Source organism: Desmodus rotundus, chromosome 7 (genome assembly GCF_022682495.2).
Source record: "Desmodus rotundus isolate HL8 chromosome 7, HLdesRot8A.1, whole genome shotgun sequence".
Taxonomy (NCBI): domain Eukaryota; kingdom Metazoa; phylum Chordata; class Mammalia; order Chiroptera; family Phyllostomidae; genus Desmodus; species Desmodus rotundus.
Window position 1 is genome coordinate 21,690,623 of NC_071393.1, and position 15,502 is coordinate 21,706,124.

The 15,502-nt window shown below is 53.2% G+C and overlaps 1 protein-coding gene across 3 annotated transcripts in view; it reads left to right on the forward strand.

Moving 5' to 3' along the window:
* PKNOX2 (PBX/knotted 1 homeobox 2) overlaps positions 1-15,502 on the forward strand; it is a 285,563-nt gene that overhangs the window by 247,482 nt on the left and 22,579 nt on the right. For all 3 annotated transcript variants that reach the window (XM_045192863.3, XM_024557448.4, XM_045192864.3), the window contains one exon: positions 6,466-6,654. In XM_045192863.3, the coding sequence (XP_045048798.2) occupies positions 6,466-6,654 (189 nt within the window). The remainder of the gene's footprint in view (positions 1-6,465; positions 6,655-15,502) is intronic.

The following is a 15,502-nucleotide window of genomic DNA, read 5'->3' on the forward strand; positions in this document are numbered from 1 at the left end:
CCTTCTTCCAAGTCCCTTTCCTTGTTCCTGTGACCTTACACTTAGAACTGGTCAGGCCGAGCTGGCCTGGCCTGGAAAAATTCCTGATTCGATTTTAGCTTTGGCTGCCCTAATGACCACCAGGAAATATCAGAGCGTGCGTGTTTACAAATTCCGTCCTCTGTAAGTGAGGGAGAACAGTCTCAGCTCCCCAGCTCCCAGACGAAAGGGGGCCAGCGCCTCCCTAACGGCGTGTGCAATTTCGAGGGGTACCTAGTCTCCGAGCCTCAGCGTCTTCGTCTCTGGGAGAGATGCGTCCCGTGGTTATGAGACTCAAATGAGATAATGGAACGAAAAGCATTTTGCGACTGGTAAAGTGCTCTGTATATAATTGTTTTGAAAGGCAAGATTTATTACCATCCAGTGAAGAGGCCACGATCCTACAAGAGAGGCCACTTTTTAGAAGGACTTGGTTGCGGGAGGGCCCACGTTGGCATAGAGAACAGACATTTATCAAAGAGCTACTCTGTGCCCAGAACATTTACACACATTATCTTATTCCATTATCACAGTAACTCTGCAGCGCAGGCATTAGGATCATCCTAAATTTGACAGAAAGGTAAAACACGTGGCCAGAACGCCCAGACAGGAAGTAATCAATTCAGAACAGCACGCCACGTGACTTCACAGAGAACAAGGCACCCCCCCCCCCCATGTTCTTCCCTGGGACGTGCCAGGCTCCTGCACGGTGGTCTGAGATAGAAATATATGATTGCGGCTCATTCTGCTCCTTTGAAGGGCACGTCGTAGAAAACAAGGGCTGTTTCCTTATTTTGAAAAAGCAGGGAGGGAGAGAAGCTGAAAGATGGAGCAAAACTTGGGGAGAGGAATTGAGGACGCATTTATCACAGTCGAGGATGATACTAAGTGGAATTGTTATCGCTCTAGAAAATTTGGAATAACTTTTTATATGATGTTGATCATTTAGAAAAGTAGTTTAATAAATCAGAGTTTTATTCTGATTTACAGGCAAAAACCCCAAACTGCAAACGCATAGGACAGAGGATGATTTACAAAACATACATACAGACGAAAAACCAGGAATGACTATTTTTTCCCACTAGCTGAAGATGGAATAGCACTACAAAAGCCAACACGATATTAGAAATCATTAAAAGAAGTTTAAACATGTGCGTGCTTTTCGTTCCCTGTGGTTTCTAAAGCAGTTTCGCATTCTTATTTCCCTTAGCCCTTACCAGATCCCGCGAGTTAGGGGTGACCAGATCTCCATTTGACAAACGAGGGAACTGAGGTTCAGAGAAGCCACGCACCTGGCCCGATATCACCCGCTTTCTCAACCGCCGGCCGGGACTCAGATCCTGGCTGCCCGACAGTCCACCCCTCAGGCCTCTGCTCGGCCAGGCAGCGCCCCTCGGTGATGGCTTTGCCCAGCCTTCCCTCTAACACTGAATAGGCCCTACATATTCATTGCCTCGGGTACCATTGTGATTTATGCTACCTTCTTAAATCTTTAAACCAAGTCTCCTATTGCATTAAAGAGTAATCCTTCAGCTGTGCTTTGTCAGACCAAAAGGCGGGCCCCCCCCACACCCCCCACCCTGCCAGGCACCGATCGCCAGCTCTGGCTCAAGCGCAACTGCGTGCGTTTCATTTCAGCAGAGCTAGCTGCGTGCACCCCACTTTTACTCTGTTTCACTCGTTTGCATCTTCTGATCCTTTTTTATAATAATAACCACTTATGGGCTTTGTTTTTTAAACAAATGAATAAATACGTGCACTTTTCTGTATGTGAATATGTACGTATTACTTCATGAAAAGCCTTAAAAATAAATGAGTGAATAAAATGGCGATTAGAAATGAAGACTAGGCCAGTGAAGGAAAGCTCGGAGAGAGAAGGAGAGCAGGGAGGACCAAGTAAGTAGAAAGGGAGAGAGAGAAAGGAAAAAGAAGAAAGGTTTAAGGAATTAGGACTCTTTTGCCTGGAGAAGACAAAGCTAACAGGACAATTTATTCAAGTTCGACGCCTTACGCAATGTATGGCACATAGGGGGCGATATTTATGGGGAGTGGATGACATTGAATTCAGGGGCGCTGTGCTGACACACGCTAGGTGTTCTTGGTGTCTGCAGAAGGCTGGGTAAGCACTTTCTGCAAAGGCAGGAGAGAAGCCGGCCAATTCACGGAGGGATCCAATGAGCCGATAGAAAATGAGAACAGAGAGGTGGTCCGGCATGGTGAGGTTCTCACTGGGAGGGCCTCCTGAGGAGAAGCTGCAGCCACCTGTCCTAGGGAGTCCGGACCTTCTATTCACCCAGAAGGCGGCCCTCCCAGCACCTCCAGTGAGCTGAGGGAGCCACCCCGGTGATGTTCAGAGAATCTGCACTGAGGGCGCCTGACGGTCCAGCCCCCCGCACCCCCCACCAGGAAGCAGCCACTTCCACGGCTGAGGTACTCTGACCCCTGGGGGCCAGGCCAGGACTGCGAGAGGAGACCTCCGAGCAGCTGAGTGAGGGAAGGTTACCAGGGAGGGCTCTGGAAATAACTATAATATCCCCAAAGCGATTTGGTTTTCCTGGAATCCCATAATTCCTGCCATGGAGCCACTTTTCTCCCTCAACCGTGTACCATTTAAACTGCGGTTTTCTCTTTCTACATAAATTCTGAGAGCCCCTATTGAGGGCAAAGCATAGGCAACCTGGCTTCACGTCCTGGTTCTGTCACTCACCAGCTGTGTGACTTTAAGCACATCACACAGTGTCTCTGGGCTCCATTCCCTCCCACTGTAAAGTGTGGGTGGTAATGTGCCCGCTTGCAGGGTGGCTGTGGAGTGGGTGAGCCAAGGCATGCCACAGGTCTGACACAGGGACTGAGCCACAGTAAGAATAAGAAATGTTTGGTATTGTCATCAATCAATCAATGAGTATCTGTTAAACACCTTACACTGTGCTAGTTACTCTGAGAGACATAAAACAAGATCTTCATGGCCAAAGTCAAGTGGATAATGCAGGCAAGAGCAAATATTTGTGCAGTACCTAACTCTAATTTTTCAGTTCAGATCATCAGTACTAAGGTCACCGTTCTCCTCCGTGCCTAGGACAGCACATCTGCACCAGTCGCGGCCCTGTGGAAGGAGCACTTCCTTAGGACCGGACCCCGTGACTGCGCCCTGCATGCAGACACGCAGTTGTTGCTTCCTGTCTTTGAGCAACGCTTGGTCTAATTCAGGGCCCCAAGAGCCCTTCCTTAGCTGAGTACAGTGCCCGTCCATCAGACAATTCGAATGCCAACCCAGGGACTCTCCTCAGTCGCCTCTCACTTGAAATGGCAACAGAGCTCAGAGGGGAGGGGGCTGGCCGCTCTCCCCCCAGCAGAAGTCAGAAGCTCTGGGACAGATTCCCTTCCTTGTTTCCCTGGGCATCAAAATACCAGCCTGAAGTGGGAGAGTGGGGTGAAACAGGAGCTCTTGCTGTTACCCGGGGCAATGCAGACAGCTCCCAAAAGGCAGCAAGCCCCACCTTTTCTTCACTTTTTATTTTGACATTATAGATTCCCATGCAGTCGTGAGAACTAACACAGAGAAGTCCTGACTCTCCTCTCACGACCACAGAACAACTTCGCAACCAGGAAGGAGACGAGATGCGATCCACCAAACACACTCAGACTTCATCAGTTTTACGAGCACGTGTGTGTGTAGTTCTGTGCAATTTTACCACATGCGCACACACGCAGTCCGGTCGTCAAGACACAGAACACTCCCCCCACCCCCACCCACTGCCTGCGACCACCACCCTGTTCTTCCTCTATAGTTTTATCGTGTCAAGGGTGTTACATACATGGCCTCGTACATATACGAGAGGTGTGATCTCTGGAGACTGGATTTCCCTTCTCAGCATATCAGTAATCTCAGTAATACCAGTAATCTCAGCATCTCAGTAATTTTCGGACTATAAGATATACTCCCCCCCACACATTTGGGAGGAAAATGGGGGTGCATCTTACAGTCCGAATGTAGTTTGGGGGCAGAGGGGGCGCGACGGTGTAGCAGGGTCCCGGGAGACAGGAGCAGGACCACATTTATTGCTTCAAAAAAATTTTTCCCCTATTTTCCTCCTCTAAAACCTAGGTGCATCGTATGGTCCGGTGCGTCATATAGTCCGAAAAATATAGTAATTTCCTTGAAATACACCCAACTTATTGAGTACATCAATAGTTTGTTCCTTTTTGTTACCAAGTACTATTCCATGATGTGGATGTACCACAATTGCTTTAGTCCCTCACCTGCTGAAGCGTGTTTCGTTTTTTTCCAGTTTCTGGCTATTAGAAATGAGGCCGCTGTGAACTTTGCATATGGGCTTTTTGTGTAACTATACATTTTTCTTTCTCTGCGTTAAGTGCCCAAGAGTGCAATTTCTGGGACGTACGATAAACACACGCTTAGTTTTGTCCGACGCTGGTTTCCTGGGTTCCAGAAGGGCGGCACCACCTCACGTACCCCCAGCAACGCGTGAGCCATCCTGGGCCCGGCCCCTCGCCAGCGTTTGGTGTTACTGCCACTCTGTGTAGCCATTCTGATAAACGCTTTGTGGTATCTCACTGTGGTTTTCATTTGCATCCCCCTGATGGCTAATGACATTGAGCATCTTTTCATGGGCTTATTTGCCATCTGTATATCCTCACCGGCAAAAAGCCTGATGCTGTCTTTTGCCCACGTTCTAATTGGACGGCTTGTTACTTTACTGCTTAGTTTTGGAAGCTGTTTATACAATCTAGGTACGTCCTTTGTCAGCTACGGGGTCCGCAAACATTCCCCCCCCCCCGCCAGTCTGTTTGTCTTTTCATCTTCTTCACAGGGCCTTCTGAAGATCCAACACTTTTCATTTTGATGAGGCCCAATTTATCCAGTTTTCCTTTTCTGGGCTGTGCTTCTGGAGTCAAGTTTAATCCTCTTTGCTTAGTCCTTGGTCTTGATGAATTTCTCTGATTTCTTTTGTTTTCTAAAAGTTTCATAGTTTAATGTCTTACATTTAAGGTCTTTAATCCACCTGAGTTTACTTTTATAAAAGATGTGGGATGTAGATCAAGATTCACCGTTTTGCTTGTGGATGTCCAATGGCCCCAGCACCATTGAAACAACGCTCTCCTGAAAAGCACCTTGGCGATATGTACCGTGAGCCTAGAGAACGCCCACAGCATTTTTCCCCGTCACTTCCGGGAATCCATCCTAAGGAAATAATGCAGAACCATGAGTAAAAGCTATAAGTTTAGAAAATAGTCACTGTAACATTTTTTTAATAAAATTGAAAAATTGGAAGTAATCTAAATGCCCAATAATAAGGAATTGGTTAAATATGGCACACGTGTGGAATAATTTGCAATAATTAAAAATGTATTTGCTCAATAACTTTCACCCATTCGATAAGTATTTATTTGGTATCCATTTGTGGTGGTGCTGAGGTCAGCACAGTGAGCAAATTAGACGCCATTGCTGCCCCTAGAAGCTCGCAGTCTAGGAGGGAGAATAGAGAGGACGATTTTGCCGCTTAGAAAACTACATCCGGTAAACCAAGGGCAGAAACAGGACACAAACTCGCATGCACGGAGGCTGTGTTAAAACATAGGCGTGTGGAAAAGCCAAAAAAAAGTATTATTCTTGCAGAATGGTTGGACCAAGGGCAGTTTTCCTCCGTCCTCTGTTCTCCATACTTCCCTTAGCCCTTCCCCTTTATGCTGATAACAGTGATAAAGAGAAAAACTTCAATCGAGACCTAGCTTCTTGACAAGAAAAGGTTAGGAATGTCCATTTGAAGAGGTGACAGGCACACGTACCACCCAAAGGTCACAGGAAAGGCTGCCACAGTTAGGTCTTCCAGCGCCTGGCTAAGTCATGCTGGGCGATTCGGTCAGTCAGCGAGGACCAGTGAGGCATCTGCAAGGCCACCCGGGTCCCGTGACGCGCTCAGCATGTGTGGTTAAGGACAGTCCCTGGCTCTCGAGGCACCTGCAAGAGTCCCTAATCTCCGTCCTCCTCAAGCTTCTTCGGTGCTTTGCAGCGGGAGCAATCCTTGCATGCCCCCCGCCTCCCGCAAACCTGCACGGTGTTAGGGGGGACATCATGTCCCCCTTGTCAGACAGTCAGGTGCAGAGGTTGCACTTAAGCAATTGCCCAAGGCCACACAAGTCAGAAATGGCAGGCCTGGGACTTGGGACCTGGTCTTCTACCTTTAAGGCCAGTACTGTCCTCAGAGCAAACCCACAACTGCCTCCAAAACCGCGGTGCAAACAGTGGGCTCAAGGCAGGCGAGCCCCAGAAGTGGATGACGAGAATTCGGATCGAGTGGGTGAGGAGGCACAGACCCAGGCCAGGGCATGGGCTCCTCCCCACCGGTGTGCGTGGAGGGGGCGGGGTCAAGGCAGCGAGGGGAATGTGACAGGAACACCCGGCTCACCTGTCCTCCCTCTCCGCAGATGGTGAAGGCAATCCAGGTCCTGAGAATCCACCTGCTGGAGCTGGAGAAAGTCAATGAGCTCTGCAAGGACTTTTGCAACCGTTACATCACCTGCCTCAAAACCAAGATGCACAGCGATAACCTGCTCAGGAATGATCTCGGGGGACCCTACTCCCCCAACCAGCCCTCCATAAATCTTCACTCGCAGGTAACACACAGGGCTGGGTCCTAGCACCTAAGCCAGACGCAGGGGTGTCTGGAGGTCGCCTCCTCGCACCCTTTCACTGGGGGGGCCTCCTCGGACAAACTCCTGGTTCTACCCCTCGGGCACCCTAGTCCCTTTTCGACAGCGCTCGCCACGGCAGGACATTAGTCTTCCCTGGAGATGACCAGATCTGAAGGGAACGTGTCCAACGTGACTCCTGGCTTCCTGGCCCAAGATACCCCAAGAAATGGCCTCACTAGTTAACTGGACAGAAAGTCTTGCTGGAGGCTGAGGCAGGGACAGAGCTGCGAGAGGACCCAGACATCCCTGCCCTGCAGACTTCTCGGGAAGCCTTGCTGAGCTCCCCGGTTTCCCGAGAAAGGAGGGTTTGGAGAAGGGGTCCTGCCCCAAATCCTGCGCGCCTGAAAGATGAAGACAGCTTCCCCTGGGGCTGCTTCTCCTCAGGCGTTGACTAGTTGCTCACCCTGGCCAGGCACACCTGTCTCCCTAAGGTTCAGGGTCACTGCAAACGTCACCTCAAGTCACCTGCTACCTTCATCCTGGGAAATGTGGCAAACCGTGGCTGTGTGTTCCGGGTGGGGGTGGGCTCTTCTCTCCAGGGCAGAATATTTTCCCAGAACCTACAGACTAAGAAAGCTGCCTGGTGGTACCTTTCCGTCAAACTCGCTGATGTCTTCATAAGCCACAGGTGTCCCACTTTCTTCCTCTCCCGCTGAGTTCCTGAGTCCAGGACAGACACACGGAGGGTCCCCAGGAGGGTCCCACAGCAGCATCTTCTCATTAGACAGGCAGGCTGGGGACCCAGGTAAACCTTCTAAGATGATTGATGGCAAGTCCTGGAAAGAGTGCCTCGGAAAAGAGGTGTTGTTTTTAATCCCTAAGTTTTAAGGACCAACGCAGGCGATCTAAGTTAGTAGAGGCAGGGGGAGGGACAGGGTGACCTCTAGAAGGCCAGCCATGCCCTGCCCGTTCTGACAACAAGCATCATATCACACTCACTTTAGTGGGACTCTGTGGGGCATGGCAGCGCATGGGACAGGAGGCAAGAAGTTCATTTCCTCTCCCCATTGCTTGAAATCACCAAATCACTTTATTACAGACCTGGAAACGGCCGCCCAGATTTCTGCTTGCTAATATTCTCTTGAAATAGACTCATTCCTTCAGAGTCTTATTGTACTTTCCCTTATGATCAAAATTAGCAAGAAACTTGCATAAAAGAGGACAATAATTGCTCAACGAGCATCTCGTTTGTAATTTATTAGTTTCTATTATTGTGGGTTACCATGGCGACGCTGCACAGCCCGGGTGGCGGGAGAGATGCGAGATAGGCACCGAGGAGGCTGTGAGGCCTCACCAAATGGAGACGCACATTTTTATCAGTAATTTTCATGAAAATAATAAGTGAGGAGTTAATGAGATGGAAAGCCATCCTGTGGCTATTGTGAATTTTTTTTTAAGTGTTGATCTAATTAGAATGCATCGGTCAGGAAAAGTAATGAGGGTTTAGTGCCTCACAGAGATGCGGGGATCGTATCAGAAAATTAGCACCAGTCTTTGGAAATAATCAGGCCCTTGGAGAGGTGCTGGGTTTCCCCCTCCTGGGCCCTCCAGCCCCACCCCGAGCTCTGGTATTTGGGGTGTACCAGGGCAGTGGGGGAAGAGAAGAGGGCCAGGGGGCTCAGCAGTCACAGTGGCCGCTCAGGGTCGGGGTCCCGAGGTTAGCAGTGCGTCCGGACGGACAGGCAGGGTCACTGGATGCAGAGCTGGCAGACGCGGGTGTGGGCTCCGGGTGGGCAGGGTCTCGGGGGTGCCTCCGAAGTCCAGGAGAGAGGAGAGAACTTTGGTTCCTGTGGTGGCCCGAACCAGAGCGCTGCCTGACCAGGAAGCCGGCCCTGAGGTGGCCGCTGCAGAAGGGCCCTGGTCCACTCAGAAGGAACTCAGACAGTCTGGTGAAAACAAACACGCCAGGAAAGAGAAGGGAAGATGCTCCATGAGGCGTTTCTGAAGCTTGTCCTTTCATTTCCTCTGCCGCCGCCGGCTCCGTGGTTCAGGCTTCAGTGGGCAGATAAGGTCGCCACACACAGGTCGTGCCAGGGCCTCCGAACCCTCTCCCCTGTCGGCTATGGCCGTCCTCCGTACCCCCCACCCCACACACATGTGCACACACACTCACACAGCCCACTCTCACCCGTGCACACGCGTCCACACACCTCTCTTTTAAGCTTCTGCTGCTGGATTCATCTTCCTAGTCCTCTGCTCACATCCTTCTCCTGCTCAAAACCTCTGATACTCCCCGGAGTTTTCTCGTCTTTCCCCCTCACGTTCAAGGCCCTCCCAAGTCACCCTTCCTCCCCGCCTGCCTGCTTGCGTGGTGCCTCCCAGCTCTGCGGGACCAAATCCAGCCTCTTCCCGAGGGCCGGAAAAGGGCTGCCGTCCCAGTGGAAGGCTCCCCGACACCCACCCAGAATGGACTTGTCTTCCTCTCAGCTAATAGCTGGAGCACACCGGGCCATTTGTATGGTGATGGTCACGTGTGGTTTTATGTTATGATCACTTGCGTAAGCCTCACTTTCCTGTCCCAGATGACAAACGTCATCTGAGCAGAGACAGATAGCCCGGTGGCGGCCATCACAAGGCCTTGTGCGTGAGAGCCGGCCAGGAAATATCTGTCAAAAGAAGTCGTGTGATGAGAAAGATGGAGAGAGAGACGGAGAGGCAAGAGGAAGCCAGAGGAGAGAGAAGAAACAGAAGAAAGGGAAAGGGGAGGGGAAAGAAAGACAGGTATCAAGGGGCTTGCTCAAGAGGAAGGCTTGGAGGGACCGGAGGGGCTGGAGGAACTGGAGGATTGGGCGACACGGGGGAGGAGACTCGGACTGGAGCAGGGAAGTGAGGTGAAGAAAGACAGGCAGAAAAGACGGAAGGAGGCCTGGCAGTGACCCTGCGGTGAAGGATGTGGGCCCGTGAGAAGTCGGAGGTGTATGGAGGAGCTGGAGGCCAGTAGGACGCACCGTATGCTGTCCCCATTCATGTCCCAGGTCCCTGAGGTAGGCTGTGGCTGGCATGGGCCTTCCAAGGAAGGAGAGACCCAGGGCTCCTGGGAGATTTCCAGTGCAGGAGGCAGGCCTCGAGATCAGGGAGCAGGAGCCTGCAAAGGGAGGAGAGAGGAAGAGTGTCCGGCACATGTGTGCGGACGCGTGTGCATGTATGTGCATGCATGTTCGCCATGCTTGGGTCTTAAACCTCCCAGCCTGAAACAGCGGCACGGAGTCCCAGCCTGGCCGGGAGGGGTGTCCGCCCTGCAACCTGGTCCTGAGGATCGGCATTCCAGCAGCCCGCCAGCTTTGCTGCAAACTGCTGGCTCTCGGCTTTCCCCGTGTACCAATCACTCAGCCCTGTGTTGCAAAGTAGATGTTTTTTAATTCCAATGAGTCCCCCTCACCACCACCTCAGATATCCTGTGTCCCCACCCAGCGCTGTGGGGTCAGGGCACACCCCCTGCTTGGTCTTCCGTTTCCGTATGTGGGCTTTCGCTTTGAGGGTGCAACAGAGATGAGGAGTGAGGGAGACTGCTTCTGCCAAGCCGGGGAACTGAAGCACAGTTTCAAGGACTCTGGCCACAGCCCGTTCGTTCTTCCCACGACCCTGAGAAACCATCCTGTCCTGCCTGCGCCTGCTGACCCCTCGGAGCCCAGGCTTCTTGCAGGAGCGGCTCCTCAGTAGAAGGCTCATATTGGACTCCCTACTCGGTGTCCTCCTGTCTTTACCTCGAGGACACAAGCAAAACAATTCCACTAGCAAGACTCCAACTCCCGCCTTGCCCAAGTATTAATTTGACCTGAAATCTATCCTGCTGTCTCCATGGAGATTTAAACCCCGGCTCTGTGCCAGGCAACTGCGCTGAGTCAGTTCTCGGGCGGTGGCCAGGTGTTTGCAGGGCACTGCTGGTATGCACCATGCTAGGGGTCCTCTGAGAACACAAGTGAGTCGTGCTGGGGAGGCTTCCCATCTCAGGGAGAGGGGCTCTGAGGAAGGCTGAGGGGCTGAACTGTGTGAGCCCCAGAAAGTTCCGGGTCAGGGGCATACCGAGGAAGGGCTGGGGAGGAGCCTCCAAAGAGACTGCAGGAGCTGCGGGAAGGGGTCTGCATGGAGCAAACCACTTGTGTGGTTTGAAGTTCCCTGGCCACTGCTCAGCATCCTTCTTCCTCCCCAGGGAAGGCCCAGGCCCAGCCTGCCCACCCTCACGGCCAGGTCTGTTCCTCCCAAAGACAGAACGAGCAAACCTCAGTGTGGGTTAGAGAGGCAACCGCGAGGCTTTGCGCATGGTGACCAGAGACACTGCAGGCCACCGGCCTTGGGAGGATGTCCAGGGGCAGGCAGCATTTCAGGCAGGCTTTTTTGGGGGGAGACTGTCTGTGATCTCTGAAGGTGAGAGTTCCCAGGACAGAGAGAAATCTGGGAGAGGTAAGAAACAGAGGCAACCTTTCAGAGCCCCTGGAGAAGAGGACCCGCCATTCACGCATCTACTCAAGCACCTACTGAGCCTGCCCAGTTCCAACCGCGTGAAAATGGCTGTGACCAGCAAACAGAATGACGGAGAGTCTTGCAGCCAAATTTGGCGGGGGAGGGTTGTGCTTTGTAGCCAACAATGGTGTCCAATTGCCAACGATTGTAAAGGAAGGGGCGAGTGCCGGCAGTGGGGTAAAGGCTAGAGGCACGATGGAGACAAATGAATTGCAGAGCCAGCCCCCTGTCGTGTGGCTCTGAGCAGACCTGGCAGAGAAGGGGAGAACGTCAGTAGTCCCTGAACCCCCCTCCGTCTCAGCACTGTAGGTACCAGGTGCTTTACCTGCGTTGTCTTTCTTACTCCTTGCACGGAGGCGGCAAGGGGCACGTTCTTTTCTCCATTTTGTGCCCAAGGGGAGGGAAGCTCAGAGAAGTTAAGATGCCGGCTCGCTCACGGTCACGCACCTAATAAGCCGCAGAGTCTGGAATGGGTTTCTCCCGAGTTGATGTTCTGCTTATCATAATAAGTCCTTTCACTTTCTTTGTGACACGCAGAGAGGATAACCTGGGTCCCGGGACCTGGATAAGGAGGGGCAACCCTACTCGCTGTAGCTCAAGGCTTTAGAGTCTAGAGAGCAAGAACCCAATTATTAGGAAGCGAGAATTTGGATTTGCTGATCTATTGAGAGCAAGGAGAAGGGAGGAGCAAAATGAACACAATTCTGAGATTCTGGGCTCAGCCGACCAGGTGTAACTCTCCAGCTGTGCTACTTACTCCCTAAAAAATTAGGGGGACTCATCAGTCCATTCCTCTTTGGGGAAGGCGGACTTGCCTATTGACCTACACAAGGAGTTTGCATTTTCAAGATTAGCAGGAGACCAAGGAAGTGGGGGGCCAGGCCCCCAAAAGTTCTGCCCAGTGGCCAAGCACCCTGAGGATCTGGCTGGGCATCTTACTGCTGGGCGGGAGCAGGAGAAGGTGGCCTACCTGTGGGAGCACCACTAAGATGGAAAGGGAACGCCCCCAGACCACAGTGATGGGAAAGTGAGTTCTGGGAGCTCCCCTGCCGAAGTCCCGTCCTAGGCACCTAAGCTCTCCTCCTGCCAGCCCCCAGCCCCCAGCACAGGGGGCCAGGAGACCAAGAAGGCGGCCTTCCAGCCAGCCCAGTGAAACCTGAGCAGGTCTCCCCTTCTGGGAAGGAATGTTCCTTAAGAGCTGCAGCTGCTCCGCGTCCCCACAGGCCAGAGTGCCTTTCCCCTGAGACTAAAGCCCCCAGCAGGAGTGGAATAAGCACAGGATTAGGTGGCTGTTTACGGGCAGTTGGCTTCCCCGAGTTTGGAAACCCAGCTTTTCCCAGCCTGAGACAGGACGCTGGCGCTGCCAGAATGAGGTGACACTGCCAGGACCGGTGCCTGGGGACAGCAGCGACCTCCCCACCCTCCTGAGGCGCGCCCTCGCCCCACGTCAGGCCCAAACCCAGGCTCGCCCAGCATTTATTGAGCACCTACCATGTGCCCAACACCAAGCTAGGCAGCTGGGGGGAGTTCAAATACAGACCCTTCTTCCCTCAAGAGCCCTGCCGCCAGAAAACCTGCATTGGAGCTAGGGAAACACACCGCACGCTAGAAAAACACGTTGTGCCTAAGTCCGGTACTTCAGGCCCCCAGGACGCATTAGTCAAGAGGGTGGGCCGTGGGCATGCCCAGGGTCCGTCAAGACAAGCTTTCCAGCGGCCTCTGTGAGGCACTCAGGGTCATCTCTCCACACCCCAGCCCTGGCACGTCTGAGAAAAAGCCCGCCCGAGAATAAGCCCGCCCTCTCCGGAAAGGGGGTTGGGGGGAATGGGGAGGCTTTGGGGAGCCGCTTGGAGCTGGTGGATCAGCAGAGACGCCTACTGGCCGGGTGTGTGCATGGCAGGCAGCTGGGGCCCCCGCGGGGCTGTCCGTTGGCCCCCCTATTCCCTCAACCCACTCACCTCCTACCCACGCACACAGTAACCCTTAGGGAACGGCATTGGGTTTAAAAAAAAAAAATATTCAGGTGGAAGGACCTTTGCAAGTCACCCAGTTTATTCCCCTGTTTCACAGGCATCCCAGTAAGACAAAATTCCAGCATTTCAAAACAACTTAAAAGGAAAACTTTTCTATCAGTTCTCTGCTTCACTCCTCATTTCTTCCTCCCATCACAGTTTATTCCAGAAATTTCTTCCTTTAGTGGAAATCAAGTCTTCCCAGGCAGCATAAGCTCTTTCCCCACTAACTGAAGACCTGGGGCTGGTGGGTTGGACACGGTCCCTCCCAGGCTGACTGCAGCCCACGAGGTCCCAGGTCACGGGCGCTCCCCCACCCACCCCCACCACCTCAGCTTCCAAAAGCAATCCCAGAGCCTTTCACTTTTTCTGTCAGGTCTTCCTTTCGAACAAATCTTTTTTTGGGGTCCCAAAGATGAGATTTGGAGGAAAACTCACCCAGTGACCACTGTGGACCACTGTGGTCCACCCAGCAGGAATTACCTGTGGCCCAGGCAGCCAGGGCCTGGCCGCTGGTTCATGGGTGCAGTCTAGGGGTGCAAGTTCTTGGCTGTTTTTGAGCCCCTTCCCTCCCGCTGGGCCCCCTCCTTCGAGGCTCTTGGCATCTCAGGGAACCAGCGCCCAAGCAGCGGGACAAGCCACGCTTCTGGGGCAGCCTTGACTCAAGCATGTCTTGACTTCCTGAGCCCCAGGTCTGTGCCCTAGGAGACACCATCCCTGGGAAACTGTGAAGGTTTTCAGCTTTTTGGCCTGTTTCCTACCAGAAAATAAATCTCACTACTAGAAAGTAAGAGGCCACACACTCCCCAGTCTGGTGGAATAGCCCCACCACCGAAGCCAGGAAGACGCCCAGGATCCCCTAGCTCCGGGCTGTTTCCGGAGGCTTGGGGACACAGCGTTGTGTTCCCGGTGGGACAAGAGGAAGAGCTCTTGAGCTGAGGATGCAGGTTTCGGCCCCTGGTGTCTGCACAATTCAAGCAGAGACATGAGACTGGAGGCTGAAAATGTCACTAGAACGGTCCCAAATGTGCTCCATCCCTCGTTACGGGTGCCAAGGGGCCTGGCAGGCAGCATCTCTATGTGGGTCTAGGCGGAGCAGCCCCCACCTGGTTTGAATCATCCCAAAGGAGGCTGGGGAGAAGATAGGAGCGCCGTGTGCTTAGCCAACAGTTTCTCCCCAAAGGGCTCCCACAGCTGCCCCGGTGGCCCCCGCCTCAGAAAGACCTAGAGACCGTTCCCAGAGGTTCGGGGCACTGTGGTCTCCATAGAGACAGAGAGTCAACCTGAAATAGCTGCAAGGGAAGCCATGGAGCTGGTCAGGCACGACAGCTTCAACTTCGGTGTGCACCTGTGGCCCCGGAACGTCTTAGACAGGGAGGCAGGAATGAGGGGGGCACGTGGCAGGGACTGGCCTCTGTGGCTAGGTATGCAGCCCCAGAGGAATCTGTTCTGTGGCCCAGGAAAGAGCCCAAGCAGCCCTGGGATTCCCGGGACAGGTGTCGTGCATGGCTGTGCCACTTCCTAGCCGAGTGACTTTAGCCAGAGGAAGTGGGAAGTGATTCACTGGGTGCCTAAAGGTGCTGGTCACCATGTCACGTGGGGGCCTGGCTGTCTGACCCGAAGCATGTCTCCCTGTGTGAGTTTCGGTGCTGCACTCGGAACCAAAAGACCTGGGTTCGAGGCACAGCTACTTGACTCTAGGAAATAACCTCCCTTAGCTGGAGCTCAGTTCCTCTCCAGGCAAAAACAGGTCGTGGGGAGAGGAAAGTATAGCACAGGGAAAGCACGCTCTCTGATACTAGGTGTGTGGGATAAATAGGGAGTTCCTCGACCCACCCGAGGGAGGTCAGTAAAAATGCAGATTTGCTGAGGGTCCAACTCCGTGGCTCTGAGCCTGTCTTCGCAAACACCCCAGGGCTCAGGCGGGTTTGTCAGTCAGCCCGTATTTACAAATGTGAGGAGTGAATATCATTTCCCCGCTCCTCGGAGATGCCAAGACTTTGCTTCTTTCTTCTGCCCAGCCAAGCGGTGACCAGCCCTGCCCTGGCTCTCCACCCCTGCAGGTCTCCGTTCCAATCCTTTGCCGATAGAACTTGGCTGCCTCTCAGCACCTCCCAGCAGCGGCCCAGAGTAGGAGGAAAGGAAAACGTCCGATCCAATACACACAATGTTCTTAGTCCCCCAAACAGGGCGAGCTGGCATGGAGGCGGGCCAGGCCGCAAGGCCGAGGGGCCGGCAGGGTCGGAACAAACTGGTGAAGTGATCGCTGAGGGCGACGGCCAGCCTTTCACCCCCGC